Source organism: Sus scrofa, chromosome 15 (genome assembly GCF_054392235.1).
Source record: "Sus scrofa isolate SSC_HxYL_T2T_F1_AM1 chromosome 15, Sscrofa_HxYL_maternal_Yorkshire_Landrace_v2.0, whole genome shotgun sequence".
Lineage (NCBI taxonomy): Eukaryota > Metazoa > Chordata > Mammalia > Artiodactyla > Suidae > Sus > Sus scrofa.
In genome coordinates this window covers 46,416,316-46,442,963 of record NC_139397.1, presented here as the reverse complement: position 1 = coordinate 46,442,963, position 26,648 = coordinate 46,416,316, and the positions used below count along the sequence as shown (strand labels likewise).

The 26,648-nt window shown below is 46.1% G+C and overlaps 2 protein-coding genes across 33 annotated transcripts in view; one reads left to right on the top strand and one right to left on the bottom strand.

Annotated features, from left to right (window-relative positions):
- The window catches only part of TDRP (testis development related protein), a 59,920-nt gene extending 50,980 nt beyond the window's left edge, over nt 1-8,940 (top strand). For 5 of the 6 annotated variants that reach the window (XM_084998175.1, XM_021074629.2, XM_084998174.1 and 2 more), the window contains 2 exons: nt 5,010-5,113; nt 6,383-8,940. In XM_084998175.1, the coding sequence (XP_084854301.1) occupies nt 5,010-5,113; nt 6,383-6,728 (450 nt within the window). In that variant the 3' untranslated portion in view covers nt 6,729-8,940. The remainder of the gene's footprint in view (nt 1-5,009; nt 5,114-6,382) is intronic. The other variant, NM_001198925.3, reaches the window with a different exon arrangement.
- A 5,624-nt stretch (nt 8,941-14,564) lies between these two features.
- FBXO25 (F-box protein 25) overlaps nt 14,565-26,648 on the bottom strand; it is a 50,366-nt gene continuing 38,282 nt past the window's right edge. For 15 of the 27 annotated variants that reach the window (XM_084999735.1, XM_084999741.1, XM_084999732.1 and 12 more), the window contains 2 exons: nt 26,060-26,203; nt 14,565-21,480 (listed from right to left, as the gene is read on the bottom strand). In XM_084999735.1, coding sequence (XP_084855861.1) covers nt 21,391-21,480; nt 26,060-26,203 — 234 coding nt within the window. In that variant the 3' untranslated portion in view covers nt 14,565-21,390. Of the gene's footprint in view, nt 21,481-22,048; nt 22,076-26,059; nt 26,204-26,648 lie in introns of all 27 variants that reach the window. The other 12 variants (XM_084999726.1, XM_021076215.2, XM_084999729.1 and 9 more) reach the window with 2 other exon arrangements.

Sequence of the window (26,648 nt, the reverse complement as noted above, 5' to 3'; positions counted from 1 at the left end):
ATTTTTTTAGTGGGGGGCACATCTGTGGCATGTGGAAGTTCCTGGGCCAGAGATCAAACCTATGCCACAGTAGTGACAATGCCAGATCCTTAACCTGCTGTGCCACAAGGGGATGCCTGGACATGTTAACAATATTAATTCTTCCATCCCATGAGCACAAGGTACCTTTCTAATTATTTGCATCTTTTTTCAGTGTCTCTCATCACTGTCTTACAGTTTTCAGTATGGAGGTCATCTTTGCTTAAATTTACTCCTAAGTGTTTTATGTTTTAAATGCTATTATAGTGTTGTTTTATTTCTTTTTCAAAAAATTAGTGTGTAGAAATGGTGCCAATTTTCAAATATTAATTTTGTAATCTGCAACTTTACTGAATTTATTGATTAGTTTTAACAGGTTTTTGTTTTTTGGTGGTTTTGTTTTGTTTTTGGTGGAATCATTAGGACTTTTTATATATAAAATCATGGATTCTGCAAATAGAAACAACTCTGGTGCCCTCTGTTTCTTTTTCTGGCCTGACTGCTCTGCCCAGGGCTTCCAGTATTATGTTGAATAGGAGTGGTGAGAGAGGGCATCTTTGTCCTGTTCCTGTTCTTAAAGGAAAAGTTTTCAACCTTTCATTGAGTATGATGTTAGCTGTGGATTATTTATATGTGGCCTTTATTAGATTGAGGTATGTTTCTTCTGTGCATAATTAGTTAAGAGTTTTTTTCATGAATGAATGTTGAATTTTGTCAAGTGCTTTTTCTGCATCTGCTGAGATGATCGTATGTTTTTTCTTTCATTCTGTTAATGTGATGTATCCCATTTATTTGATTTGTGTGTTTCAGCCATCCTTGTATCCCAGCAAAAATCTCACTTAATCATGAATGATGCTTTTAACATGCTGCTCAATTTGGTTTGCTGCTCTTTTACTGAGAATGTTTGCCTCCTATGTTCACCAGAGATACTGGCTTATAATTTTCTTGTACTATCCATGGCTTATAATTTTCTTGTGCTATTCATGGCTTTGGTGTCATGGTAATTCTGGCCTTGTTAAATGTGTTTGGAAGTGTTCCTTCCTCTCCAGTTTTCTGGAAGAGTTTGAGAAGGATTAGTGTTAATTCTTTAAATCTTTGGTAAAATCCATCAGTGAAGCTATCTGGTCCTGTTACTGATTCATTTTCCTTACTAGTAAATAGTCTGTTCAGATTTTCTGTTTTCTTTCTGTTCAGTCTAAGTAGCTTGTATGTTTCTGAGAATCTTTTCATTTCTTCTTGGTTGTCCAGTTTGTTGGCATGTAACTGCTCATAGTAGTTTCTTAGGTTGGGTTTGTTTTTTGTTTGTTGTTTGTTGTTGTTGTTGTTGTTGTTGTTTTAGGGCTGTACCCATGGCATACAGAAGTTCCCAGGCTAGGGGTCAAATCAGAGCCACAGCTGCCAGCCTATACCACAGCCACAGCAATGCCAGATCTGAGCCATGTCTGCAATCTACACTGCAGCTCACAGCAACATTGGATCTTTTTTTTTTTTTAATTTTTTTATTTTCCCACTGTACAGCAAGGGGGTCAGGTTATCCTTACATGAATACATTACAATTACATTTTTACCCCCACCCTTTGTTCTGTTGCAACATGAGTATCTAAACAAAGTTCTCAATGCTGTTCAGCAGGATCTCCTTGTATATCTATTCTAAGTTGTGTCTGATAAGCCCAAGCTCCCGATCCCTCCCACTCCCTCCCCCTCCCATCAGGCAGCCACAAGTCTCTTCTCCAAGACCATGATTTTCTTTTCTGAGGAGATGTTCATTTGTGCTGGATATTAGATTCCAGTTATGAGTGATATCATATGGTATTTGTCTTTGTCTTTCTGGCTCATTTCACTCAGTATGAGAGTCTCTAGTTCCATCCATGTTGCTGCAAATGGCATTATTTTGTTCTTTTTTATGGCTGAGTAGTATTCCATTGTGTATATATACCACATCTTCCGAATCCAATCATCTGTCAATGGACATTTGGGTTGTTTCCATGTCCTGGCTATTGTGAATAGTGCTGCAGTGAACATGCGGGTGCCGCAACATTGGATCCTTAACCCACTGAGTGAGGCCAGGGATTGGACCCCCATCCTCATGGATAACAGTCGGTTCATTACTGTTGAGCCACAACAGGAACTTCATGATTGTTTTTCTGTGATATCAGTTGTAATTTCCTAGTAGTGTCTTATAATCCCTGTCTTTATTTGGTATCAATTGTGATGTCTCCTTTCATTTATAAATTTGTTGGTCTCTGTTTTCCTTTGTGAGTCTAGCTAAAGATTTGTCAGCTTTATGTTTTCAAAGAACCAGCTCTTAATTTTGTAAATCTTTTCTATCATTTTCTTTTACTCTATTTATTCTCTATCATTTTCTTTAATTGCACTTTGTTTTTCTAGTTCCTTGAGGCATAGAGGAAGGTTATGTTGTTTGGGATCTTTCTTGTTTGTGTGTGAAATTCTCTCTTAGAACTTTTTTTTTTGCATCCTGTAAGTTTTGGTATGTTTTGTTTCAATTTTTTGTCTCAAGATACAGTTATATTTCCCCTTTAATATCTTTTTGATCTGTGGGTTGTTCAGGAGAGTGTTTTTAGTTTCCATGTATTCAGTTTCCAGTTTTCCTCTTCTTACTGATGGTACATGTTGTGGTCAGAGAAGATACCTAGCCTGCTTTCAGTCTGCTTGGATTTGCTTGGACTTGTTTTGTGGCTTAACATATGGTCTATCTTAGAAAACATTCTATGTGCACTTGAGAAGAATGTGTGTTCTGTTGTCATTGTATAGAATGTTCTGCATGTGTCTCCTAGGTTCATTTCATCCATAGTGTTGTTCAAATTCACTGGTTCCTTACTGATTCTCTGTCTAGATGATCTATATCCACTTTTGTGAGTAGGGTATTAAATTCCCCACCTATTATTTTTATTGCCATTTAATTCTCTTTTTAGTCCTGTTTTTGCTCTATATATTTATGTGCTCCAGTGTTGGGTGCATAAATGTTAATAATTGTATTTTCTTGATCGTTAGACCCCTTTATCATTATATAATGACCTCTTTGTCTCTTGTTACCATTTATAAAGTCTATTTTGTCTTATACAGGTGTAGCTGTTCCATATTTTTTTGGTTACCATTTGCTTGAAGTATCTTTTTCCATCCATTCACTCTTAATCTCTGTGTGTTTTTATGGCTAAAGTGGGTCTCTTGTAAGAAGCATTCTGTGTCTTTTTATTGGAGAATTTAGTCCATTTATATTTAATTACTGATAGGCAGGAGACCTTGTTAATAGTTTTCTGGTCGTATTGTAAATGCTTTGTTCCTTGCTTTTTATCCTGCTCTCATTTTTTTGTGTGTGTTTTGATGTCTTTTGACACTATATGCTTTGACTTGTTTTCTGCACAGAATAAGGTTGTCCTGATTAAGTAGCTTCAGTTTCTCACTCTCACACGAGGGTGACTCAGCTTTAGATTTGCCATCGACTCCAGGGCTGTGAAGACTGCACCCCAGGCTTCCTACCCCTCCAGCTGGTCTGTTCCATCCTTTGTATTATTTTCTCAGCTAAACTCCCTCCCTGCCTCCCCCCAGCATCATGACCTTACACTTGAATTTCTGGATCTGAATTCTTCTACTCCCTTCCCACAGGCACCTTCACTGCATGCTCCATTTCTCAGAACTTTCTCTCCCGATTCATTTTGCTTGTATGTGTTAATTTTCCTCTTCTTGGGACATTTGTTTGAAGCTCATTAACTAGAGACTTTTTTTATCATCAGGAAGCGGAGATACGGGGTAATGATTTAAGTTTCGGTAATTCCCCTCATAGACATTTTCATGATAATTCCAAAAATGGAGCCCTTGGGCTTTGCCCTGTGGGCACCATGGAGGAGTGTAGGGTGCGGGCATCCAGAGGCAATGCTGATGCTGCAGCAGGAGGGTGAAAGACAGCAGGCTGGGGTTTGGGGAGTCAGGTGACCAGGTGCAGAGGGGCTGTGCCTTGCAGTGTGTACCAGAAGGGCCTGTGTGACAGCTCCTGAGTGAGAATGGAGTTAGGCCTAGCTTCACTCCTGGCTTTGCTGGCCTGTGATGGCATGGCATCCTCTTTAGTGGGTTCAGGCCGAGGGCAGGTCACCTAGGATTGCTGGAGGGAGCGGGGCCTCTGCTGCAGGTGTCAGGTACTGGGCCCCGTCCACACCCAGTATCGCTGGTCACTTGTGTTCCTGAGCAGCGCAAGGCAGTGGATGCTGCCCTCCTTGTGACCTCTGACCCCTGGAGCTGGCATATTGCAGGCCCCTGCCCAGAGCGGGGTTGGCAAGCCTGGCCAGACCAAGGTGGTGCCTAGTGCCCTGCTCATGTTCCAGGCCCCTCTCGCCCTGTTGGACTACTGGCCTGTTTCTGTCCTGTGATGTCTCACTCTGGTGCCGTGGCCTCTTCTTCTCAATTCTACTGCATTTTTGCCATTTCAAAGCATCTTAAAGCCAGGGCTTCCCAGGGTGGGGGCTGTGCTCCCCCAAGGAGAAGAGAAGGGAGTTGGTGTGGCCCCGGGCTCCCGGGGTGTCAGAGTGGCGAGAAGAGCACTTGACACAGGTTCCAGAACCTGTTGCCTCTTCTCTTCTCTCCCTTCTTATGACTTTCTCTGAACCTGAGATGCCCCGCAGTAATTCTAAGACATATCCTGACTTCAGAAATGAAAAAGTTGTATAAAATCCATCTGTCATAGAATCGACAAAATGCCTGGTTTCCTCTCAAAGTCTCTGGAAGTTAGCACAGGCCCACCTCTTGCCCCCACTGCTCTCCAAAGCATCATCACCCGAACCTGCTTTGGCAGAACTGGGACGACTGATCCGCCGTTGCTAAGTGGGGAGTGACTGCCCTGGGCCACTCGGAGACCCACTATGGCCACAGGCAGCGAGGGGAGGGAGTCGCCCCAGCTCTCCCTGAGATTTTGGCTCCACGGGTCACTGGGCAAAGCAGGCCTGTTCTTTTGCTGTATCGCGTGCCATCTTCTGTTCCAGGTGCAGGGGGCGAGTTTCCGGGGTTGGAAAGAAGTGACTTCTCTGTTTAACAAGGATGATGAACAGCATCTGCTGGAAAGATGCAAGTCCCCCAAGTCCAGAGGGTGAGTCCTGCATCAGGGTGGCGGGGAGGGGGGCGTCTCCTCCCCCCTAGAGGAAACAGAAATGAGTCATCTGATGTTGATGTTTCAGAGACAAAAGTGAAATGTCCTTTGAGTGGGAGGTCATGAGGGTAACTGTTTGCACATTGAAAGATTATGGAAAAGTGGAGCTCAAACCAGCTCTTGAACTTAGAGTTGTAAATTGAACTTCTGAGCCCTGAAACAGTTGGCAGCCATGCTTAAGCCATGTAATAGTTTCAGAAAACCAAGAAAAAAAAAGTTAAAACGCACTGATTGGAGTTCCCACTGTGCCACCTTGGGTTAAGGATCTGGTGTTGCCACAGATCCAGCTCGGTGTTCAGTCTCTAGCCTGGAAACATCCGTGTGCCATAGGTGCGGCTGTAAAAGAAAAAAAAATGCAGAGATTGATTATTAAACTGTAAAAAAAATTAGACAATATATTTAAGCTGGCGGTGCTTCCAGTTTATTATATTTTGAAAGTTTAAAAAATGAAAACAAACTCAGTGACGACCTGATGGCACTGCCAACAGCTGGTGACCCTGATGGGCGGAGCTGCCCTCCCCCCAGGACAGGTCCCTCGGCAGCAATGCACCCACCAGCGGCAGCCGGCACCTTCCTCTGACCCTGTGGTGGGGGCCTCATGTGCCCTTTGCCCTGAAGACCTGGTAGTGGGTCCCCTTGGCTGGCAGGGTCTGGGGGGTCAGGCCTGGACACAGGTGTTTCTAACACTGCCCTGGAGGTGCTCCTGGTGGCCAGAGGGCTATGCGTGTGTGCGAGGACCTGCCCCACCATGGAATGCCTTTCCTTCACGGGACAGGGTGCCCTGCACCCTGAGTGGCTGTGACGTTATTCTGTGAATAAGCCTGTGCGAGAAACCAACTTAGGAAATGGAACCATCTCCATTTCAATGTAATTTTTATTGGAATAGTTGATTTACAGTGTTCTGTGAACCGATTGCTTACTCTGGGCCTGGGTCATTGTCACATTTGCTGGAAGATGGGCTCGGTCTCCCACAGTGGCCTTGAGAAGATTCTCTTCTGTGTCCTCTGAGGGTGACCACCTTAAATGTGGTGGTCAAAGGTTCATTAATGACGTAGTGACTATTTTTCCTATAATAGTAATATTTCACATTTTACATAAAAATTCATGTGAGCTTTTTAAACAATTTTCAAAAGAAAAACCTTTTATTTATACAACTTGAGGCCCTAAGGTGATTGGATCACCAACACGTAACTCTTTTGTCTCCTATAGAACTAACTTACGAGTGAAAGAAGAGTTGAAGACAGAGAAGAAGTCTGGATTTTGGGACAATTTGGTTTTAAAACAGAACGTGCAGTCTAAGAAACCAGATGAGATTGAAGGTTGGGAGCCTCCAAAACTTGTTCTTGAAGATGTAGCCGCCGACTCAGGGGACCCCCCGAGTGACCGTCCATCCCGGCCAGGCTGGGAGGAGGATGCCAAGGGCTCCACCAAGTACACCAGCCTGGCCGGCGCGGGGAGCAGCTCCCGCTGGAGCCTCAAGTCGGCCGGGAAGCTGGTCAGCATTCGCCGGCAGAGCAAAGGCCACCTGACGGATAACTGGGAAGAGTTGGAGTGACGTGTCCGCGGAGACGACACAGCTCCCAAGTGTTTCCAAACCAAAATTTGCCTAATTTTGCACCTCTGTGTCATTTCATTCAGATTCTGAGTTTGCTGGATCGTGATGTTTTTTATTCGTGTATCAAGTTGTTTGGTCTTTCCCGGATGGAAAGAGCAGAGTCTCGCATTTGGACTTTCCTCTTCGTGTGGTGATTTGGGAAACCGCATCCTGTGACTTCCCGGTGGACATGCAGGGCCTGCACATCGATTGCCTTACCTTAGAAATGTTCTCTTCCTGTTGTCCACGTGTTGCTGAAACTGGAGACATGCGGTCTGATGCTGTCTTCCTGTGTCCCCGTCGTCGCTCTTTGTCCCCTCTCTGCATGTAGCACACCTGTGTCTGTGACACAAGAATGTAGCAGCCGTGCACTTCTCTTCTGTTGCCAGAAACTTGCAATCCAGGTGTGAAATGAATCTTCCAAAGGTTATGTTAAATTGTGTTTAGCCTGGCAAATTAAACTCTTCTATTAAATTTTAAAACATTTAAGCAGATTAAACACTGGAAAAGCAAAGGCTGTATTTGATTCAGCATGAAATGCACTGTCTGCAGACGCATCTCCCATCTCCAGTGTCTGTGTTAGATGGTGACAGTAGTTAGAGTTTTTGTTTTTACTTCTCCTGAACTTTCAAATACTGATTTTTATTTTCTTGTAAAATTTGTCTTCATTTTTGATTGCAGATTAAAGAATGCTATAAAGCATGAATTAGTTTTAGGAAGCTGACACTTGATTTTGTTTGGAAAATATTAACTTGCTCGTTGTAGAGTTAAAACTGTATGTAAAATGCTAGAAGTGCCTCTTTTCTCACCCAGGGTTTTGTTTTTCCATGTGAGATTGTGATTGCCATTGGACCCTGAGAAGCTGTGTTACAGCAGGTTGGGGGCACCAGTGAGGCATCTCTCTTCTGTTTCCAGACTTGCTTTTTGTCTCCCTGACAAGTGACCCCCATGTTGGGCACTTCGGCACGTCTCCCTTAGGTCACAGTGGTTTCAAAGAGAAGGTGCCAGAGCTTTTCCGGCTAAAAACAAAACCCTCCAGTTACACTGTGTGTTCCTCTCTTGTGAAAACCCAGTGTCCTCAAGGTGTTCAGTGACCACTTCTGTGATGTTCCATGTAAGGGGGTGTCCTTCAGCATTTCTGTCACCTGCCATCTATAGTCTGTCCTCACTCTGTCATCTAACTACCAGTCCCCACTATCTGTCATCTCTGTCATCTCTTTTAATAGACAAGAAGTTTACTTCACTGAGCCCACAGGGGGACGTGTTGTGAGTGTTAAAGTTCAGTTTGTGTTAGAACCTTGCTTGATGTGGAGATTTTGTTTCTTAGTAGCGGAGTTGAAAATCTTGTTTCCTCAGGTAACAGTTCAGGACGTAGCCTGTGTTCCTTCTCCCTAAAGGAGCCCTTGCAGTGACTGCACAGTCAAGCTCTGGGCCACGATTCACACCGGTGCCGTGCCAATCCTATGTTGAGGTGCAGGAAACAAATGTTGCGTCCTGGACTCTGGAAAGTGTGGTGGGGAGTCTGCTGCTCGTGGGCTGTGATGCTTAAGTGCCTGAAATTCCCCTCAGTGACACATCATGATGCAGTTGGCAGAACAGCCCCCATAACATTGTTTCTCAAAATCTGAAGACAAAGCCAGACTGGGGTTGGAATATGCACATAAATCACACTTTTCTTATCTACAGAAATTAATGTAAAAATGAAGTCTTCTTCTGTTGTATCTGACTAAATGAAAATAACTGTTTGTGGGTTTTAATATAAATATTTATTGGTGTGCTTTGGAGGAAAGATATTTTTTCTTGATAGAATTTACCAAAGTGACTTGGTTTTGTTCACTGGCTAATGAGAGAACGGGTATGTCCAAGTTCTGTTAAACACACAGCTTCTCTGTGTGAAGAGGAAAGTGCCTGTGTTCTTTGACTGCCGATTTGTCGTTTTTTAGTAAGAAAATGATTGGCTTCAAAGAAGGTCGAGTTCATCCTTAATGCTGAGGTTTTTTTAAAAAAATAAAAACTTGGTTTATACTTTCTATTAGTTTGCATGATTAATGGCATCTGCTTACGGTGACTTAATCGCTCAGAGCTGACAGCACCTGTCTCTACACTGAACCTCCTTGAAGATGCAAACCACACTGTAGACTTTTTCATAAATAAATAACCAACTTCAACGTCAGTTTCTGAGATGTATCTTTTGCATATTTGATCTGCCTTTGGATACTGTATGTGAATAACCAGGTATATGTGCCCTTCCGACTATGGTCACGGGCCAGGGGACTTCCTCACCTCTCTATTTCTATGCGTTTACCTACTCTTGTTCTCATGGTTCTCAACTGATATTTGATTGACTCAACAAAAGATGAGCAGGGAACTATTTAATGAGCTTTAAAGAAATCAATTGGTGAAAGTGATTTAACTTTGTGATAAATTTTTTGGTAGAAAAGCAGTTCTGGGTGCTGGATGTGAGGCAGTAACCCCTCCAAGTGGGTCCTCCCTGTCACATGTGGAAACCAGCACTTGGTAGTTGTTGCTTCACCATGGGTCTGATTGGGGCTATAAGCTGCCCGTCACCTGGTCAGGGTTAAACTGTGGAGATGAGCACTTGTCCGCATGGTTGTGTTTTGTAGTTTACAGTCCTGGATACTCAGGACCACAGGGAGTGCTGAGCCCAGCCTGGTCCTGCCTGCAGGGCACCTCCTGATTTTCAGGGTCCCTGGTGGACAGAGGGGCAGGGATGGCGGTGGATGGTTTGGCAGGTGCCAGTCAACTGTCACATTCAGCCAGTTGAATGCACCTGTTCTAAGAAAAATGCTACTTTGTAAGCTAAATGCCTTTCCATGCATATTGTGAAGAGCCCTGTTGAAAAATGTACCAGTATTAGCTAATGGCAGAACAAAGTGATCTAGATTTTGTCAGCCATTGAAAAAAGTAAAATTTCTACTGAAAGAAGGCATTTCAGGGTTTGGGAGATTCATAAGCTTGTGAGGGAGTGAAGAGTGGAGAGAGGGGGTGGGCTTGGCGCCCTCAGGTGGGTGGCCACATGGCCCAGTGCGTTCCCTATGGTGGGGTGGGTGGAGTTGCCCTCAGGGCCTGGTGACCTTGAGAGGCGCCAGCTGGGGCTGGGGCTAGGGCTGGCACTGGCCCTGTGCCCTGGTCCTCAGAGCTGCCCCTTGAGTGTCTGCAGCTGCTTGGTCACCCTCTAGGGCCGTTGTCACTTCCTGTTTCAAAAGCACCAAAGATAGAATGTTTGTTTTTCTATGGGAGAGACAGGATTTCAGTAGCAAGTCCTGTTTCTTTCCTGGTATCACTCTCTTTCACTGGGAGCAGAGACTTGGGGAGGCTGCCCGGGGCCACGGTGGCCCAGTTCCCCCGAGACCCCGTGTGCTCTGGGGCGTCACAGCCTGACCCGGCAAGAAAGGACCGGACGTGGATGCCAGGACGTCCCAGCAAAAGGAGGTTTCCATGGGGACCTCTCCAGTTGCCAACATTGAGGACTCCCCACTCCTCAGGTTTACAAGCAAGTGACTGTCATGCAAACCAGTGGACTGGCTGAGTTCAGGCCCAACGCTGCTGCATTTCACGTGGGAAATGGTGTTTCAGCAGCAAGATGCTGGCTCCAGGGACCCCCCGGTAGAGGGTGGAGGCCAGCGCTGGCCAAGCATCCAGCATCCTGTGGGCACAAGAGGAGCTTGGAGAAGGTCTGACCTATCGACGTGAACTCTGGGTGCCACAGACTCCCAAGAGGCCAGACCTGGAGAGGCGACCCCAGGATGTGAGGGTGAGGGGTGGCTCTAGAAGCTGAACACAAGCGAGCCCTATATAGTTGGTCGGCGGGCTGGGTCTGCTGGCCCTGAGAAGGCAGGTGGTGTGGCACATGATGCATTTTAACAGCTGTGTTAGGATGAGGGGCTCAGGTGACTCACCTCTTCTTTCATCCCTTCTAGAAAACTCTGGAAGACAGGGTAGATATGAAACAGACCACAGGGACAAGCCCGGCTCAGCTCTGGGCTTTTCTAACCATGTCGTGTCGCAATCCAACAGCATGCCATCCTGTTGGCACAAGGACAAGATGCTGCGCCTGGTCGTGAAGGCTGCCGGAAGGTGAGTGTGCGGGGACCAACCTGCCAGCCATTGGGCTGTATCTGAAGTTAAGCCCAGCACAGACTGGACCCAGTACCCAGGTCCTCCTGCACCTCCACGTGGCCTGGAAGAACGTCCCCTGCCCAGGTCTGTGGCCCCCGGGGCTCGTCCACTGCTCAGGTTAGGCAGGACTTGGCTGTAAGCAATGGGGGACAGAAACCCAAAGTTGGCTTCCTCCCCAAGACACACGTCCTGACCGGGATCCTGTTTCAGTTCCCAGGGTGGAAAGTCCAGCTGAAGGAACGCCCCATGGGAGGATGTGAGGAATCAACCTTGATTCCCACAAAACGCTTGAGCTTAAACGATTTAGACAAAATGATGAGAGAAGCCGGCACATGGACGTGTTGCTTCCGTCTGCATCACAGAGGAAAGAGCGGGGAGGAAACTGTGGACCTTTCCAGTGTTAGGGCAGTTTTATTAGGCTGTTATCTCGTCAAATATTTTCTCTGGTCCTTTCTCTTCTCCTTCTGGCACCCCTATAATACAGATGATGGTGTGTTTAATGTTGTCCCAGTGTTTCTCTTAGACTGTCTTCCATTTCTTTTCAATCTTTCTCTTTTCTGTTCTACATCAGTGATTTCCACTAGTCTGTCCTCCACCTCGTTTTTTGTTCCTCTGCCTATATTCTACTGTTGGTTGCTTTTAGTGAATTTATTTCAGTTATTATATTTTGCATCTCTGCTGGCTTAATCCTTAAATCTTCTATTTCTTTGCTCAGTGTTTCTTGTAATTTATCAATCTTCACCTCCAGTTTATTTCCAAGACTGAATCATCTTTACTATCATCAGCCTAAAGTCTTCTTCATGGAAGCTGGTAATCTCCAGATCACTTAGCAGTTCTTCAGAGGTTTTTTTCTTGCTCCCTTATCTGAGTCATAATTCTCTGCCATTTTATTTTGAATAGATTTTTGGCATGATCTCCTTTTTGCAGACAATAGGGTTCTAGCCTCTCTTGCTTCTGATGTCGACCCCTCTTGCGGCTGAAGTTGGTCCGGGGCCTTGCTGCGGGCTTCCTGATGGGAGGGACTGGTGAATGCCCACTGGTAGGCTGAGCTGAGTCTCATCTCTCTGGTGGGTGGGTCTGTGACCCCATCTGGATTATTGTTTGGCCTGGGGCTTCTCAGCCCTGAGGAGTGGGGCCAGATTTTTCCAAAATGGCCATCTCTAGGAGGAGCACACACTGATGATTGTTACTGAGAACTTTGCCTCCATGTCCTTCCCCCACAACAAGCCACAGTCACCCCATCTTCCCAGGTGATCCTCCAAGAACTGCAATCAGATCTGACCCAGATTCCTATGGAGTCTCTGCTTTTCCCTGGGACCCAGTGCTCATGATAGTCTGTATGTGCCTTTCAAGAATGGAGTTTGTTTTCCTCAGTCCGTGGAGCTCAAGCCCTGCGTACCAGCCTTACCAGTCCTCAATGCCAAATGCTCTGGGGGCTCCTTCTCCCAGTGCCAGATCCCCAGGCATGGGGACCTGATGTGGGGCTCAGAACTCTCCCGTGGGTGAGCCTCTGTGATAGTTACTTTCCAGTCTGTGGGTCGCCCACCCAGCTGGTATGGGGTTGCTTACATTGCGTAATCACCCCTCCTACCTTCTTGATGTGGCCTCCTCTTTGTCTTCTGGAGTAGGATATCTTCTTGGATAGTTTGCAGTCTGTTTGTTGGAGGTTGTTCAGCAGTTGGTTGTAATGTTGTTGCTTTTGAGAGAAGGTGAGCTCCAGTCCTTCTCCTCCACCATTTTAATCCCGTCTCCCCCACCTTCACGTTCTCATGAAATGGGACCTGCCACCTGGTTCTTCCCAGGAAGCAAGGTCATGGAACTGGCAGAATTCGGGAGGCGCTGTGTGGCAGCAGCAGTGTCGAGGGTGGCCTGTGCCTGGTGAGATGAGTGATAAGTTCCTCTGGATCTGCCAGCTCCGTGAGGGAAAGGGCTCCTCCTGGAGTTTGCTTTTCACACCCACCTCTGGCGCCTTGGTTCTCCTCCTGATGGTGCCAGAAGCAGGGCTCAGCTTCTGTGCATTCACAGCTCATCCAGGAGAACTGTCCCCAATAAGAGTTGTTCTAATTTTAACAACAGGAAAGGCCACCCTGTTGGAGCCCCGAGTCTCAGTCTGGGGGGCGGGTTAACAGCTGTGCTTTTTCTCCACAGCATGCACCATTCTTAAGCCAAGCAGCAGCGTGCAAGGGAGAGGCAAGATACACCTAAAACTCTTAAATGGTAGTTACTTTTCATAATTACTCTGGCATGTTGCAATCTGGCGTTTTTTGGAAGTGACAAGTATTTCAATTTTTAAGTACTTAACTTTTACCTAGGCCTTTTCCATAATAAAAATAGTGCAGTGGACAGACAACTCAGCCCACTGAGATTCCACAATTGCTGAATGTGTCATGTTTGCTTCACATATAATGTGTTTATGTGATGAACTATCTTGAAGTTTAGATATAAATTTACCATTTAAAAGTAAATTAGACATCATGATCTTTCACCCCTAAATGCATTCAGCATGCATTTCTGAAAACAAGACCATTCCCCTGCATAAGTACCACAGCAGTGAACACCTAACAAAATTCCCTAATATCATCCAATAGTCATAGACAGTCACGTTTTCCCAACTGTCTGGAAAATGTCTTTTTAACTGCTTTGAACTTTTTCCTCAAAGCCAGGGTATGGTGTTTGGGTGTGCCTGGCCTGTTGTAGGGGCTTAGTCGACACTGAAACAAGTGTGAAATGTGGGGCTCACATCTGGGGCTGACAGCTTTCTCACCCACAGGGCCTGCCTTGCCTCTTTGCTGCTACAGAGGCTTGTGTCCGGGTGGTTTGCTTCTGTACAGATCCACTCCTCTGCTCCAGGTTTTCCACTGAGTATTGGCCAGGTTTCTGATTGTGTCCCAGGCCACTGTCATCTGTCTCCTGATTGCCATTCTCCCTCCAGGGTCTATCTCAGTGATGGAAAAATTCATATAATTAGAAATTTATGGAGTTTCCGCCATGGCGCAGTAAAAAATCCGACTAGGAACCATGAGGTTGTGGGTTTGGTCCCTGGTCTCGCTCAGTGGGTTAAGAATCTGGCATTGCTGTGGCTATAGTGTAGGCCAGCAGTTGCAGCTCTGATTAGACCCCTAGCCTGGGAACCTTCATGTGCCGCCAGTGTGGCCCTAAAATGCAAAGAAAAAGAAAAAAAAAGAAATTTATGTATCAGCTTAGTTTTTCAGAACTGTAGAATTTAGTGTGAAGGTGGAATAGAATTTTTGCTTTCAAGAGAGCTGAATACATCTGGGAAGTGATGGGAAAAATATCACTTGTTTTATTTGAGTTTTCTTTCTGAGATCGGATTTTTCTTCAGAGACATGGGTTTCAAAATGCTCTTTTCCCTGTAAATTTTAGAACTGGTGCAGCAAGCTAGCAGGAGATGCCAGGGATTTTTGTCCTTTAAGAAAACTCCACAGTTCAACATGCACAAGTGCACAGGAAACCGGTTTCCCTTGGGCAGCAGGGAGCAGGATCCTAGCGAGGGCCCCGCCTCCCCGGGAGACCCACAGCTCTAATTCCTGCTGCTCCTGCTCTGTAACTTGGAAGCTTCTGTATCTTCAAAAGGCCCTGGTGTGAGATAAGATACTGGAAATATATCAAAATATAAAGAAATACCTTGACATAGAATTATGGGTAGCATTTTAATTTTTGTGTGTATTGGCTTTTTAACAACTTTTTACAATGAATATACATTACTTTCATGATCAAAAACAGGGTAACAAATAATTAAAAAAGTAACTTTTTTTTTTTTTTTTAATGGAAAATGTCAGCTGTATCCAAGAGCGACAAGAGTCTGTCAATCACCGGCTGGCAAACTACAGCCTATTGGCCACAAAAGGCCGACCCCCTGTACTTGCGCACCCCACAAGTCAAGAATGGTTTTTTTACGTTTTTAAATGGTGGAACAACTTACAAAGAATATATCGTGGCACATGAAATCCCATAAAGTTTGACTGAAACACTCACTGTCCACTGTGTCTTCTGATGCCATCCAAGTCCACACATATGGAGTGTGGCTGCAAGAGAAAATGTGGGCCCCTCAAAATCACAAGTGTTTATTAATATCTGCCTCTTCAGAGAAGGTCTGCTGAACCCTGAGGAAACTACCTGTACCCACCCTTCCAGCCTTCGGAGTTACCAGCTCCTGGCCAATCTTGTTTTATCTCTAGCTATGCCCCTGGCCCCAACCCAAAGAATTATGTTAAAGTAAATCCCATAATCCTGTAATTTCATCATCTTAGTGTTGTTTAAATTTAAAGGCTGAGAATTCACCAAGAAGACATAAGAATTATAAACAAACATGAACAAACTTCGGAGCTTCTAAAGTTTGAAGCAACCACTGAAGGGAGAGATGGTTCCGCTGTTACAGTGTGAGGCCCCAGGATCCACTCTCACCAAGATGCAGTCGCCACTGTCAGAGCAACTAATACACACGTTAAGAGAACAAAGGAAAAATATGATCTTGTCAACTGATGCAGAAAAAAAAGTTAAACAAAACTGAATACCCTTGCATGACAGAAATACTCAACCAACTCGGAATAGAAGGGAGCTGCCCCAACATCACACAGCCAAATAAAAAGCCCCAGCTAACATCTACTCTACAGTGAAAGCTTTTTTCCTAAGGTCGGGAGCAAAAACAAAAATGCCCACTCTTCACCACTTCCATTCAACACAGTATTGGAAGTCTTTTTTTTTCCCCCCTTCCTTTTTTTTTTTGCTATGCCTGCAGCATGCAAGTTCCCAGGCCAGGGATCGAATCTGAGCCACAGCTGCGGCAACTCTAGATCCTTCACCTGCTAAGCGATAGCAGGAACTAGTATTGGAAATCTTAACTAGTACATTTGGGCAAGAAAAAGAAATAAAAAGCATCCAAATTGGAAGGAAAGTAGTACAATTACCTGTTTGCAGGTGGCATGACCTTTTATGTAGTCAACTCTAAAGATTATACCAAAGAAAAAAAAATGGAACTAATAAAGTTGTAGGACACAAAATCAACATATAAACATCAATTGCATTTCTATACAATAACAAGGAAAAATCCAAAGAGGAACATAATAAATTCCATCTTTAATGGCAACAAAAAGAGTAAACACTTAGGAATAAACTGAGCAAAGGAGGCGGAAAGAAAACGAAGACACGAGTAATTGGGGGACATCCCCTGTTTGTGGACCAGAAAACGCCCACCAAAGCAACCTGCAGATTCAGTACAGTCTCTACCAAATCATGATTTTCAACAAGGGGGCCAAGTCTTTCGGCAAATGGTGCTGAGAAACCCAGATACCCACATGCCAAAGAATGAAGCTGGAGCCTGCCCTTATACCACCTGCAAAAACTAACTCAGAATGGATCAAAGAGCTGGAACTATTCAACTCTCAAAATGAAAACAGGAAAAAACTTCATGACACTGGATTTGGCAATGAATTCCTGGATATGACACAAAAGATGCAAGCACCAAAAGAAAGAATATAGAAAAGTGGACATCAACATTAAAAACCTCTGGGCACAAAGACACAATCCGCAGAGTGAAAAAGCAACCTAGGGAACAGGGGCAAGTATTTCAAGTCACATATCTGATAAAGGTTAGTATCCAGGGTTGTGGTTTTCCTACAGTCAACCACAAAAGCACATACCACTCAACTGAAAAGTGGGCAAAGGACTTGAATAGACATTTCCCCAAGACATATAAATGGCCAACAAGCACAGGAAAAGATGCTCATCATCACTCGTCACCAGGGAAGTGCCAATTAAAGCCATAACAAGATACAAGATACCACCCTCCCAGCTACCATCAAAAGCGAACCAACTGAAACTAGGAGTGTGGGATTAACATACACATACTGCTATGTATGAAAGAGACAACCAGCACAGGAACCTCTACTCAATTTTCTCTAATTACCTACATGGAAAAGAATCCGAAAAAGAATGGACGTGTGTATGACTGAATCTCTTTGCTGTACACCTGAAACACATACACTGTAAGTCAATCAAACACCATTAAATTTTTTTTAATTAAGCAAAAACCAACCCCACAAAATAACAAGTATTGGTGAGGATGTAGAGAAATTGGAACCCGCATGCACTGTTAGAGGCTGCACCATTTTATATTCCCACCAAGGAAAACAGTGTGGTAGTTTCTCAAAATAGTAAACATAAAATTACCACATGATCCAGCAATTCCACTTCTGCATATATATCCAAAGGGCACAAAATCATTATCGAGAAGAGAGATTTATACACCATGTTCGAAGTAACCCAGTGTCCATCAACAGATGACAGATAAACACAAGGTGGTCCACCCACACAATGAAACTACCCGGCTTACAAGGGAAGGAAGTCCTGACCCACGCTACAGCATGGAGAAAAGGCAAATACTATATGATTCCAGTTATTTGGCAGGCCTACAGAAATCACATCCACAGAGAAAACAGAGATGTTGGGTGCCAGCGGCCAGAAAGGGGGGATAGGGAGTTAGTGTTTAATGGGGATGAAGAGTGTTCATTTTGCAGAGATGAAAAGTTTTCTAGAGATGACAGTGTGATGTTTGCACGACAATGTCAATGTACTTAATGCCAGGGAACTGTACACTGAACAATGGTGAAGAAATGGTAAATGGTTAAAAATGGTAAATTTTATGTGTATTTTACTGTAATTTAAAAAGTTTTAATGACATTTGAATTTTCCATGTAGATTAAATACTAAAAAGCTACTTGCATTCATCTGTACAAATTTCTCAAATGACTATCAGAGAAAAGTGAAAAAAAAAATTTTTTTTTTTTAATTTAGGGCCACACCGTAGCATACGGAGGTTCCCAGGCTAGGGGTTGAATCGGAGCTGTAGCCACTGGCCTACACCACAGCCACAGCAACTCAGGATCCGAGCCGCGTCTGCAACCTATACCACAGCTCAAAGCAATGCCAGATCCTTAACCCACTGAGCAAGGCCAGGGATCGAACCTGCGTCCTCATGGATACTAGTCAGATTTGTTAACCACTGAGCCATGAAGGGAACTCTGAAAAGTGAAAATTTTATCCAAAAGACAAAACACAGCTGAGGTGTCTCTCATGTCTGGTGCAGGTCTTCTCTTAAACAGGAAAGAGTGACAATGTCTTTGGAGGATGCAACATCCTGTGGAGGACTGGTCTTTTTGGCCCTTTTCCGTTGGTGGACACTTGGGTATTGGGTCTCCGGGGAATCACCCTAACATTTACAGAAGGATCACACACCAGCCCATCACAAACTCCTCCTGAGAATGGGAGGGAACAAGGCAAGTCCAGCCTAGGGGTCTGATACCAAAACCTGACAAAGACGTCACCAGAAAAGCACAGCTAATCTTGCCTGTGAAAATGCTCAGTAAAACCAGCAAACTAGGAGTTCCCACTGTGGCGCAATAGGATCGGCAGTGTCTTTGCAATGCCAAGAACGGGGTTCAATCCCCAGCCCAGCATAGTGGGTTAAAGGATCTGGAGTTGCCACAGATGTGGTGTAGGTCACAACTGTGGCTTCAGATCTGATCCCTGGCCCAGGAACACCACATGCTGCCGGGCGGCCAAAAACAGAGAGAGAGAGAAGTAAGAACAAAAAAACCCCCTAGCAAACTAAACCCACCAATGGTGTAGAAACCACATGGGCCATGGGCCTGGGAATACAAGGTTGGTTCAGCAAACAAAAGTCAAACACATGACCACTGTCTCTGCAGATGCAGAAAGAGCAGGAGAAAAATTCCAACATCCTTTCCTGATTAAAAAAAAAAAAAACTAAAAAAGTGAGGCTAGAAGCTAAGTCTGCCCCCTGATAAGGAGCCCATAGTGGTGCCCAGCACCACAGCCATGGGCAAAGGACCAAGACCTTCCCAGTAAGACACAGGGATGTGTGTGTGCCCGACAGTCTACATGCACAGGAGAGTCTGGCAAGAAAGCTGGTGAGGAAAAGAAAGGGCGTGCAGACCGAAACCAAAGGGAAAGTGAGAACCCATCCCTCTTTGAAGAAGACACAATGCTGTGTGTCTACCTAAGGAATCTTCAGAAAACCATTCTATAAACATCTTACCTTTTATTTCATTTTATTTATTTTTGGCTTTTTGGGCTGCACCCGTGGCATATGGAGGTTCCCAGGCTAGGGGTTGAATTGGAGCTGTAGCTGCCAGCCTACACCACAGCCTCAGCAACAAAGGCTCCGAGCTGCATCTGCAACCTATACCACAGCTCACAGCAACGCCGGATCCTTAACCCACTGAGCGAGGCCAGGGATCCAACCTATGTCCTCATAGATGCTAGTCGGGTTCGTTAACTGCCAAGCCATGACAGGAACTCCCCTATATGATTTTAAAAGTAAACAGCAACAGTTACACCTGGTCAAAGCCCCCAGTACCATCCCTAAAGGAGCCAAGGTCCTCCATGGACAGCCCCGCACAGCACACACACAAAGCAGCCCCTGGTCCACTGCAGAACCTAATGCGGCAGGCACCTCCCGACTCACAAGTCACAGACTTTATGAGAGAACATGCCTTTGGTACCACAAGACAAAGGAAGACTCAATGGGACCTTCAGACACTGGTGTCCTGGGGGTAGTGGCTCCTGCAGGGCAGCTCTGGGTTGAGCCCAGAGGGGAGCAGATGACACACTGAAGGCGGTGATGCTGTGCAGCCCACATCTGGCAGGTCCTGGTGGAACCGCACCCAGAAACACCACAGGAGGTGGTGTCAGGACAATCCCTCTTCTGTCTCCTCCCATTTGGTGTCATCAGATCTCCCAAAAGTAGCCAGGCAGGGCCCAGGAACCACCCTCTGTCTCTGTCCGTGGAAATGGCATGATAGGGTGGAACAGCTGGACTCCTCTCCCAGGACTATTAATTGGGGGAAAAGAATTCAACTTCAAGGGATTAAAGTCCTCCTAAGAAGAAATTAATACAGAAGTTTCCATGTGGTGCACGGGTTAGGGACCCAATGCTGCTGCGGCTGTGACACAGTCTGCAGCCTTGTTGTGGGTTCGATGCCTAGTCTGAGAATTTTCACATGCCGCAGGTGCAGCTGAACAAAAAAAAGAAATTGATACAAAAAATACTAACACCCCAAAAGGGAAACAGGCAAAGAATAAGTATTGGGTAATTTGCCAAAAGCAAAACAAAATACAGAAGCAATTGGCCGCTAAGCATTAAGAAAAGTCCACACTTGGGGAAGAAAGAGGCCAGGCACTCTGAGAAGATCTCTACAGACATCTGACTGTCTCCTTGGTTCTACTTGCTGCACACGTGTGCTGGTGCTTCTCACGAAGTGACACTGTTCCATCTGCATGGTGCCATGTAGCCAATAAACACCCTATTTTCACAAACACTTGAAAAAAAGGCTGGTTATAAAATGAGAAGAGTATATACCAACGCTTATGGTTTTATAAAAAGTTTTCATGTGGATACACACACCAAAGGAAACTATCATTTGACAATAAAGCATATTCTTATTAGTGTTAGTTCAGCACAGAACTTTATTTACAAATATGCAAATTGCAAAGCTCCATGTGCTAAGAAGAGAGCAGAAGTGGTTTTGCTGAGGTGCGTGGCCCCATTCTTCCCCTGCATCCACCAGGCCACCCCTACCTGCTTTCTGGCAAGCACAGCTATCTTTGAGTGGCAGGGTGATATGCAAGTTTTATTCTCTTTTATAAACTTTATTTTCAAAATTTTCTAAAATGCACATGCAATATTTTAAAAATAAAATCTTTGAAAGGTTTCAATAAATGATATCAAAATCCTTAATACTACTTTTTTCAGAAAGATGCAAAACTGATGAAGTTAAAATCGATAGAGGAACATGATTTATTACTTTGTAAAAGGGGTTTCAGAACAGTGAAATGCAGGCCACACAGGGCTGGCCACAGGTCGGGGCCCTGCCGGCCAGCCTCTGTCCATGAACCCGGGACCACAGCCCCAAGTTCATGTCTATGGGTGGCAGACGTCTGCACCACTGAGCTACCAGAAACATGCATTTACTTCCCTGGGCTCTGTCTGTATCCATGAGCATTCATGGGGACACAATCAGTACAGTTAAAATACATCTTAAGAAAAATAAATATTCTGCACAACATCCTTACAAGAACCAATGTTCTGTCCCCGCCCCCAATTACTACAAAATCAAGAAATGATCATTTGACGATTAAGCATATTCTTGGCTGTTAGTCTTAGTTCAGCAGAGATGATGCTGAAAATACACTCTTCTGAACCATATTCACAAATATGCCAAGTTGCAAATTTTGATGTGCTTAGAAGAATTTTTTTAAGAAGTAGAAATGATTTTGCCTGGGTTTCCTAACCCCCTTTCAAAGACGGAAACACAACAGGTGCTCCTGCCCGCAAGTCCATCCATGGCCTCTCCAGGGGGGGGCACCGCAGTCACGGCTCAGTCATGGAGCATACGTCCTACCAGGTGCTGCTCAGGCCACGGCAGGTGGGGCAGGGGTGCCCTTAAAACTTGAAGAGGTCAATGAAGTGCTGCGGCGACACAGGCGTGAAGCAGCTACCAGGGTCAGCGGCCGTGCAAGGGTGGCCTGAGTCCTGCGGGAGGAGAGGGCGTTAGCACAGATGGCACGTTTCTGGAGGGAAGACAGCTCAAAGCTGCCAGCTGTTTAAGTGGACATTGGACCCCACCACAAAGGTTCGTGGACAGTAAGTGCTGAGAACTATGAAAACAAAGGCAGCCCCACAGGAATTCCTGCTCCAGCAGGTGGGCAGATGGGTGGCCTGCGCCCCCGGGCCCTGCCCCCATCCTGGCCTCGTGCTTTCCCCTCCCACGTGGGTCAGGGTCCACCCTGGGAACTACTCCAGACACCGCCTGCTGCGCTCCCGAAGGCCCAGAGCCACGTCTCATCACAGCAAAGATGAGTCTCGTGTCTGAAGATAGAGCAGCCTCAGTGCTGGGGGTCCTTGAGGCTAGGGGCCACTGGCTGGAGTCGGAACCCCAAGGCACCGTGCCGTCACCTGAGCCACTCTCATACCCCAGTCTACACCCTCCCTCAGGGCAGGGCCTCTCCCCACCCCTGGAGCTGGTCCACAGACAGCTCGTGGAAACCCCAGTGGCTGGCAGAGCAAGCAGACTAATAAGCATGCGGGCAGGCAGAGGTACCTCGAGCAACAAAGCAAGGCGGCAGTCCTTGGAGCCGGTGGAGAAAGATCAAGGAGGAGAGCAGTGAAGGGAGGAAAAAGGGAAAACAGGATTATTAGGAAGAGCCAGATGACTGCGGGTTTATGTTTGATGTGTATCATTTACCAAAATAACTAGAATTGTCAGGTGGCTAAACCTGGGCAATAAGACCGTGATGAAAGTTGGCGCCGAGGACCCCCCACCCCGGGACCTGCAGGCCGTCTCAGACAGCTGTGCAGTTTCTGCTCCTTGAGCCTCAGACTGACAACCGACAGGATGCAGAGCCATGCCCCTCAGGAACTGTCCACCGAAAACCGCAGAGCAATGCTGCTGCATGCAGCGCATCCTGGAAAAGGTCCCAGGAGGCTTCTCGGAAGGTCCCTTGTGCCCCCTGCCATCTGAGAGTCAACCCTGCCAAATAAAGTGCTCAAACCAGATTCCACATGGGCCCAGGGCCCCATGACCAAGTCCTTTGCCGATTCCTTCCTGCTCATCCTGATTTCAGCTCGAGGCTGGCCCATCTGGCTCCCTCATCCTTGCTGCAGACCTGGGCTTGGCTGTCAGCCTCCTGGGTGGCTCGCCTAGGACTCCAGCCTCGACTCTGCTCCCACTGCCACTGCAGACCCATCATGCCCATGTCGGGCGTGAGCACAGCTCCTGGTGGTGGGTGTGCCATAACAAAAAAAGGAACACGGGGTCCTGACTCCCGGCCTTTAACTGGACTCACTCTGTCCGCGCCAGACCTAGTTTTAACTGAAGTTTTATAAAGCTAAGAAGTACAGAAGCTCTGGTGGAGGACAGGTAGGAAGGGAAGGACAAAACAGTCTCAAGTCACTGCTTAGTGCCCTGGGCAGTGGCCCCACTGAAGCCAGGCAGACCCAAACTAGGCACCGCGCTCTCACAGGTGACTCAGCTTGGTGACCCTAAAACTGTGCTGCATGGTTTTTAAAACAGTATACCTCCCCCCCCTTCTTCCGCCGCCCCTTTCACTCTGGAGACGTTTTCACAAAGGCAGGTAGAAAAACCAATACCCAGACTTCCCAGAGTGGAGCAAGGACAGACAGGAACCAACCAGGATAGACAAAGGGGCTGCACTGAGCTGCTCATCAGCCCAGGCCCACGTGTGCGAACGTGATGGGACGAGGCGTCCCCTGACACTGAGTACCACCAGCAGGAACCACCTCCTGAGCACCCACCATGTGCAGGGCAGAGAGACTCCACGTGGAGACTCTGTGAGGCTGGGAACTGCCCTGAGGCCACAGGACGGGAGTTGGAGGGCAGGACAGGGCACAGGGCGTCCTCAGGAGCTAACCCAGGAAGCAGTTTCTGCCAAAAATTTCAGACACTTTTTTTAAACCTTTCACACAAATTCAGAAATAAAGTTGACTCTGGGAGTTCCCAACATGGCTCAGTGGTTAAAGAACCTGACTAGTATCCATGAGGACGTGGGTTCGATCCCTAGCCTTGCTCAGTGGGTTAAGGATCCGGCGTTGCCATGAGCTGTGGTGTAGGTCACAGACTCGGCTCGGATCCTGAGTTGCTATGGCTGTGGTGTAGGCCAGTAGCTGTAGCTCCGACTGAACCCTGAGACTGGGAACCTTCATAATGCTGCAGCTGCAGCCCTAAAAAAAAAAAAGGAAATAAAGTTGACTCTAATGGTGTCTTCTGGAATGGCCTCTGGTGAAAAAGCTGTGATGTGACCACACGGGGGACAGAGCCAGTCTTGAGGCCTGTGGTTGCAGGTAAGACTGTGAGCATTTCAGGGCTGAAGACAAGAATTTTCATAAATAAGAGAATCTGCATGCAAATTCTTTTGGAAAGCTAAAGCACTACCTCTCTATTTGTAAAGAACCAGAACGTCCATACCAACAACACAGGGACAAAGGACAGTGTTTCTCGGTTCACTGCTTAAGGGCAGGGCTCCAGGATTCTTAAACATTGTCTCTAGGAAAGCATCTCACAGGCACGGCCAAAGACGTCCACCCCAGGAATCATGTTTTCCCCGAGAATGTTGTCAGAATAAAACAGTCTACTTGGGAGGAGGACAGAAAACCCTCCTCAGGAGAAGCATCAGTTCAGCAGGAACCAGAGCGTGGCATCTGACTTATCCCTGAAGATGCCTCCTCAGGTGCTTGTCGTCAGGGCCTGTGACTGGGGGAGCTCAGAGCTGCGGGAGAAGGCAAGCACCCCCACCCACCCTCTACCCTGGCACCTGCCATGTGTGTTTCTATCCCTCTGACTGGGAACAAAGGACAAAATAAGGGCTGTCCTCAGAGTTCCTGTTGTGGTTTAGCAGGTTAAGAGCCCAACTAGTATCCATGATCTTTGGCCTTGCTCAGTGGGTTAAGGATCTGGTGTTACCATGAGCTGGGGTGTAGGCTAGCAGCTCTAGTGCCAATTCAACCCCTAGCCTGGGGACTTCCATTTGCCTTGGGTGCAGCCCTAAAAAGCAAAAATAAATAAACAAACAAGGACTGTCTTCTGTGTACTGTGACCTCACTGCCCAACTGACCATGGATTCACTGCCCTTCAGATGCTGTCCAAGTCCCTGCAAGCACGGCTGTACCCAGGCGGGAAGCTCAACATGCTCCTGCCTGGAGGAGCAATACTGCAACCTCAAAACACATCTCCTTTTTTAAATTTTACAAAAAAGAAGTTACCCTAGAATATACAGCAATGAGTTGGAAGCAACATAACCATCCTGTTGATGAATAGAGACAGCAGAAATTACTTGGGACACTGCTCACCTCCTCACGGAAAGGAAGGTATTAAAATGACTCGGGGTTTCAAAAACAAACTTATGGTCACCCATGGGGGATGGGGGGAGAGAGAAATTAGGGGTTTGGGATTAACATATACACACTACTACAAAGAAGACAATCAACAAGGACCTGCGTATAGCACAGGGAACTCTACTCAATATGCTGTAATAACCTAAATGAGAGAGAAATCTGAAAAAGAATAGATACATGTATAACTGATTCACTTTGCTGTACACCTGAAACAAACACAACATTGTAAGTCAACTATACGCCGGTAACATTAAATCAAATCAAATGACACGGGGACTTGCACCCCTCAGCCATGCTCATAATTTAAATATAAAAGCCGCACTACCACCAAAATTGTCATGACTTTTTCAAAAGTTTAGAGTGTGCCATGTAACCCATCCAACAAATTAGAGATAAACAAAAAGCACAAGAAATAAACAGCTCCAAGTGCCAACCAGGCAGAAGGATCAGGCCCCAGGTACACACCTGAGGACGCCAAGGCGCAGGCGTGGACAGCCTGCTGGTTTTGCCACTTTTTCCCTAGTGAAACGTCCCCTTAGACAAGTTCAGACTCAAAGCAAACCATGGACATGCACTCCTACCCGGCTGAAGAAATGTGCCTTTGCCAAGAGCACAGGGAGCCCCCACCCCCACCCCCCGGGAAATCCGTTTTTATCAGAGTCTGTGAAGAAGTGTAAAGGAGACAGAGAGAGGGATGGACTCGTCTCCACCGAGGATAGGCTCGCTACGTATGCGCCAAATACGCGAGACACCCAGCCACCTGCGTGGGCCTCACGCCTGCTCCAGGAATGCTGCTTTGAGGAGAAGCTCCCGGCGGCACCGCTGTGGGGCTCGGCCGAGTGTGCAGCACAGGCTCCAGAAGAGGGTGGGGCATCCTGACCTCCATCCCCGTCTCAGGCTGGGGCTGCAGGGCGTCTGGAGTCCAGCAGGAAGCATTCCCTCCCGCTCCCACTAGGGCCAGTGGTGACAGGCCCCTGCCTGCTACTGTGATGCAAGGGGACAGAGGTGGCCTGGTGTTCAGGTCCAACCACAAGTTGTTTTCCTTCCTAAGCCCATTCCCCCATCCCCTGTTATCTCTCTCATTACAAAAACAACTTCCCATTTTTTAAATATAAACATTACACTTAAAATACAGGCGAATAGTCTGTTTCTCCTAATTCTCATCCTCAAACTCCAACAAGAGTACGCCTGAAATTTTTACCTTCCAAAAGAGGATGCTGCAGTGCCGACAAAAGTGGAGCGTGTCTCCATACTGCTCCTTCGTCGGGTAGTGCTTCTGAAGCGCAAAATACATCAGCTTCCATTCGATATGACCTTTCTCTGAAAGGATCAAATGTCTACAAAACTAGACAGACAGAATTCTGTTCAGAGTCAGATGATTTTCACAGCATAGTATTATCACATAATGATTTTAAAAGGCAATAAACTGCAAGAAACATTCGATTATTTAAAATTAAACTTGGATTAAATCAAGGGATTAAGCAAATAAATCATGGTGTGTCTAAACAATGAAATACCACACAGCTGTCAAACAGACTTAAATGTTCTGATCTGGAATGATGTCCACATACGAGTTAGTTGAAAATAATTTACATGTGTCATACATCCAATAGGGACTTGTAATTAGAATATAAAAAGCACACTTACAACTCAGGAACAAAAAGACAATCCAAATAACAAATGGGAGAGGGCTTGAAAAGACATACAAATGGCCAACAGGCACATGAAGAGATGCCCAACAGCTCAGTCATCAGGGAAATGGGCAAAGGCACCACTTCACACCCACTAAG